This window comes from Belonocnema kinseyi, chromosome 6 (assembly GCF_010883055.1).
Source record: "Belonocnema kinseyi isolate 2016_QV_RU_SX_M_011 chromosome 6, B_treatae_v1, whole genome shotgun sequence".
In the NCBI taxonomy this organism is placed as follows: Eukaryota; Metazoa; Arthropoda; class Insecta; order Hymenoptera; family Cynipidae; genus Belonocnema; species Belonocnema kinseyi.
In genome coordinates this window covers 79,108,593-79,114,071 of record NC_046662.1, presented here as the reverse complement: position 1 = coordinate 79,114,071, position 5,479 = coordinate 79,108,593, and the positions used below count along the sequence as shown (strand labels likewise).

The window sequence follows — 5,479 nt, the reverse complement described above, 5'->3', positions numbered from 1 at the left end:
TCTGAGATTATGAGTGATCTAGAATAAATGTTCCTTTGTTGTTCGTCTACTTAATGATTCTATATAATAAATTTCCTATAATCATGAAAAAATTATAGAAAATTCATTATAGACCTATATTGATTTACCTATAATATCTATTTGGAAGGGCAGTTTTCAATTTTGCATGATATCCATTTCGTAATACATTATTTGTCTTTAGAAAAATGAAACAGCTTTTTACATCTATGATTGTTTAATAAGGACTAAACGAAAAGAAACTTTCATTTCATTTTTCTGATTAGTGTTTAAATTTATTTATTTGTGATTTAACTTTCACAACAGGATTAGGTTTCCTAGGAGAAGAGAAAGCGAAAGAAAGCTGCAGTGGTTGGTGAATGGTGTTGCAGATAGACTCGGTGTGGGGCTGGGCGTCACCCCCGCTGCGCCTCCAGCTAGTCGGGGGGACTCGAGGAGCTTCGGGGAGCGCGGGTATCGGTGCCCAATCCTCCCAGAGGATGGGCGAGATGGTCGTGGATCGCGCTCCCTCACCAGCACGCCTCAGTCACACCTCCGAGAAACATCCCCGAGCCACCCTTACTGAGCTCAACGCTCTGCGCCGTCATCGGGAGCTCTGCGATGTCGTCCTCAATGTCGGTTCCAGGAAAATTCTCGCTCACCGCGTCATTCTCTCTGCATGCAGTCCTTATTTTAGGTACATCAAATGCATCAATCACTATTTCAGGCCTCGGACTCACCATACTGTCTGAACATTATTTTACACTTTTTTTTGAACGATTACACTATTTTACTACTATTTCGAAAAGAAATTAGACTAAAGAAACTATCTTCTTACAGTTGTCTGCTAATTCCACTGTTTCATTACTTCCTCTTTTAAAATATTTGTAAACTGAAAATGTAACTGTTGCATTTTTGGTAGAAAATGTGTCATTTTCAGTAGAAAATTTAAATATTTGGTTGAGAATTTATGTGTTTCGTCAAAAATTCTTGTTTTTAGTAGAGAATTATTCCTCTTGGTTTTAATTTCAACTGTTTTGGCAGAAATTATATGTATTTCGATAAAAATTAATTTTTTTGGTAAAAAACTTAAATACATGGTTGGAAATTATTCTGTTTTGTTAAGGATTCAAATAGTTGGTTGAAAATTAGACTTTTTTGCTTGTATTCAATTGTTTTTAATTTTAAATTAAAATCGGTTTTGGTCCGCGGTTGATCAGGGGCCATTTGAAATTATGGATTTTCAGGCCGAAAAGATGAACTTTTAACGAACCAGCTGAATCTGCAGCCATATACTTAAATTTTCATCAAAAAATATGAGATCTCAACGAATTACATCAAATTTGCACAAATCGGTTGAATTTTCAAGCCTGACGAATTCTCTAGAAAACAGTTGAATTCTCTACAATATATTTGAATTTTCGTCAAAAATGTAATAATTTATATTTAAAAAAAGATTGTAATTTTAAATTAAAAAGAGTTGAATACAACCAAACAGACGAATTTTCAACAAACTATTTGAATCCTCAACTAAAACAGATTAATTTTCAACCATGCACTTACATTCTTAACCAAAAGAATTATTCGTTAACAAAATAAATATATTTTTGATCAAATAGTTAAATTTTAAACCAAGAGGATTAATTTTTCTACTAAAAACATGAATTTTCGACAAAATACATGACTTTTCAAGTTGAGTTTTTGAGCCAAGGAAAACACTATTCAACCAGTTTTATATTTAACCTGGAAATACTAATTTTCAACAAAAAATGCAATAGTCGATATTTAAAATACGTAATATTTTATTTTAAAATAAAAAACAGTTGAATATAACCAAAAAAGATTAATTTTGATGACTATACTTGAATCTGCAACTAAAACGGATTAATTTTTTATCATAAATTGCATTGCAAACCAAAAAATTTATTTTCTACTAAAAAATATGCTTTTTAAATTAAATAAATATATTTTTCACTAAATAGTTCAATTTTCAACTAATAAGATTAATCTTCAACCAGGAAAGATGATTTTTTACCAGAATACATCAATTTTTAACAAAATATATCATAAAAACTTTAAAATATAAAAAATACCATTTTTCAACTAATTATTTTGAACAATGGATGCGATACTGATCCAAATTTTATTTGATTAATTTTTAGGCTACATTTTTTCGTTTCTAAAAATTTTGAATTATACAGTTGAATTTCTAAGGTAAAAACGTTCAATTTTTAACCAAAAATTATGCAGTGTAATTTTTATCTAATCGAAAGAATGTAAAAAAAGAATGTTGCACAAAACAGTTTAATTTTTAACCAAATTGTGAAATTTTCAAGTCAATATGATAAATTTTCTATAAAACAGTTAATCTTTTTATCCGAGAATACGAATGTTCAACACCAAACTTATTTTACAACCCACCAGTTGAGTTTTTAACAAAATAGTTTAATTTTCAGATAAAAAAAATCATTTTTGAAAAAAGAGACCAACCATGGAGTTGATATTTTAATCTAAAGAGATGAATTTTCAACAGAAAATATAATAGTGGATATTTTGAAAAAAAGTTTTAATTAAAAATAAAAAATAGTTAGATTTAACCGACAAAGACAAATGTTCAAGAAAATGCTTGAATCCTCGTCTAAAACGGATTGCCAAATTGTTTAGTTTTCGAGCAGAAAATATAAATTTTTTTTACCAAACAGATGAAACTTCTACCGAAAGAGATACATTATCAAACCAAAAAGATGAACTTTCATCAAAATAAATATATTTTCAATAAATAAAGTTTTAGTAAAGACAAAGACAAAATTTTTATCGAATTGTTTAATTATTAAGCCAAAAAACGACTTTTCAACAAAACAGTCAAATTTTCAACCACGTAGTATGGCCTTAAAAAAATTGTTGAATTTTCAACCAAATAATTTAATCCTGAACCTAATAATAAATTTTTAAATAAAAAAGATCTTAAGTTAAATTACTTTAGTTCTCAGTTAAGTGAACAAATAAGAAAAAGAGGAAAGACTGTGAAGCCTGAAATAAATAGGAATTTGAATCATTTATAGACTAAAAAAACATTTTAAATAAACATTGCAACGGCTAGCTTCAATGTAGTTCAACCCAAAAGTACTTGCACATCCAGTTTTTCTTTTATACGTAATTTAGCGATTCCCTGCGGTTATTTTGAGCCAAGAAAGCAAAAAAGTCGTACTGCGCTTTTTCAAGAAAAAAGATTTTTCCATTTTTAGCTTCCAGAAATCTATTAAATTGTGCTCTTTCCAGATGCTAATATTGTTCAATTCAATAAATTGATCGATAAATGTATAAAAAATCTATCAAAATGGACTAAAATAGAATTTAGTTTAAAGAACTTTAACATTTTATTTTTTAAAACGTTTGTTTTTAGTTCACTGTCTATGTAAAGAACACGTACCATGAGATTATTAAGGTTTCTGAGTTTCAAAGTAAAGAAAAAGGATTTTTGTCTAAAATTGGAGAAATATAATTTTACCGAATCAAACATTTCATTTTGTTCGAAGACAATGTGAGATATGCAGTATCTAATATAATGCAGTTCATAGTTCAAAATTGTTCACCCTACTGAAATCTTTGTATGTATATCTTGTGTTTTTTAACAAAAAATTAAAAAATAATATTGAAGCGACTAAAACAGCATTTAATTTGACGAACATGAATGATTTTATTTTCAAAAACTTTTCTTTTTAGTTTAGTATCAATATTCAAACTCGTTCACCTTCCTGAAATCTATAAAATAATACCCTCAACAGATATTTATCTTATGTATTTGAACAAACATAAGTCGATTTTTATTTATTTCTTCTATCTTTTCTTTTCAATTTTCGTAAGTAAATAAGACAAATATCTAGTAGAATTTGATAGAATTTTGATTTTTTTTACAATTTTGATTAAAAAACAAAAGAGATACCTCGGGAAAGAGTATATTTTCATAGATTACAGGAAGCTGAACAATTTTGAACTATAACATGTTGTTTACATAGTCAGTGAACAAAAAACAAACGTTTTAAAAAATAAAATGTTAAAGTTCTTTACACTAAATTATATTTTAGTCGATGTTTATCCATTTTTTCTATATTTTTGGAAACATCTATTGAATTAAGGAATATAAACATCTGAAAAGGGGGTACAGTTTAATATATTTCTGAAAGCTGAACAATTTTTAATTACGAACTGTTAATCATATTTTGCGTCGTTTTAGAGAAAAATGAGATTTTTAATTGTTAATAATGTAAAAAACTTTTATCTTAAAAACACGTAGTTCGATTGTTTGCTTTCTTGGCTCAAAATAATCGAGGGGCATTCCCGAAACTCTTACAAAGGAGAAACTAGATTGCAAGTACATTTGGGCTGAACTTAATCGAGGCTAGCCGTGATTGAAGTTCATTTTTAATATGTGAAAAATGTTATGACACTATTTTGACACTATTTTATCAAAAATTCACATGATTTAAACTATTTTCGATCACTCAAGTGAGTGCGAGGTCTGATATGTATTGTCACTGCTTTTGGCACCGTAAAGTACGCGTTTGCTATCATTTTCTATTATTATGGTGACCTGAAACCCATGGACAATAGAGAATTACTTTAAACCAGGGATTCGAACGAAATTAAGGGGAATTTTTGGATATTTGTCAATTATTTCGATCAATTTAAAAGAATTTGGCTAAAAACTAAGCTTAGTCTAAAAAATTATAAAAATATAATGAGCATACGAAGGCACGATGTCAAAATTATGTGGTAATCATATTTTTTATAAGAAAAAAATGAAAAGGAACGTAACAAAACTTTCGTTACGTTCCTTTTCGTTTCTTTCAACATAAAACTTTGACGAGATACAAATTTGACAATGTGCCTCCGTAGCTGCATTATTTTTTAGTGACTTTTCATACTTAGCATTATTTTCAGGTAAATTCTATGGAGTTTTAAGGAATAATTGGAAAATATCTGAAAGTGCCCCTTAATTTTGTTCGCATCCCTGCTTAAAACTTGCACTCTACGGGTTCAAAAGGAGTGACGACATCTACTCTGAGTTTTAAGTGTCCATCCTAATGATCTGTCTCTTCCAGAGCAATGTTCACCGGGGAATTGGCTGAATCCCGTCAGACTGAAGTCACAATTCGTGACATAGACGAAGTGGCGATGGAACTTCTCATCGACTTCTGTTACACATCCCACATAATCGTCGAAGAAGCCAATGTCCAGACACTTCTTCCTGCCGCATGTCTTCTTCAGCTGGCCGAAATTCAAGATATTTGCTGCGAGTTCCTCAAACGGCAGCTGGACCCCTCGAATTGTCTTGGAATTCGAGCGTTTGCTGACACGCATTCGTGTCGAGAACTCTTGAGAATAGCCGACAAATTCACACAACACAATTTTCAAGAAGTAAGAAACTTATTAGAGAAGTGCCGCTAAGGGCTCTTCCATAAACTACTTACTGACAACCGTA

General features: G+C 29.9%; 1 protein-coding gene across 1 annotated transcript in view; it reads left to right on the top strand.

The window, feature by feature from the left end:
- LOC117174808 (kelch-like protein diablo) overlaps positions 1-5,479 on the top strand; it is a 29,856-nt gene that overhangs the window by 6,091 nt on the left and 18,286 nt on the right. The window contains exons 2-3 of the mRNA XM_033364186.1: positions 325-694; positions 5,100-5,415. Coding sequence (XP_033220077.1) covers positions 378-694; positions 5,100-5,415 — 633 coding nt within the window. The 5' untranslated portion in view covers positions 325-377. The remainder of the gene's footprint in view (positions 1-324; positions 695-5,099; positions 5,416-5,479) is intronic.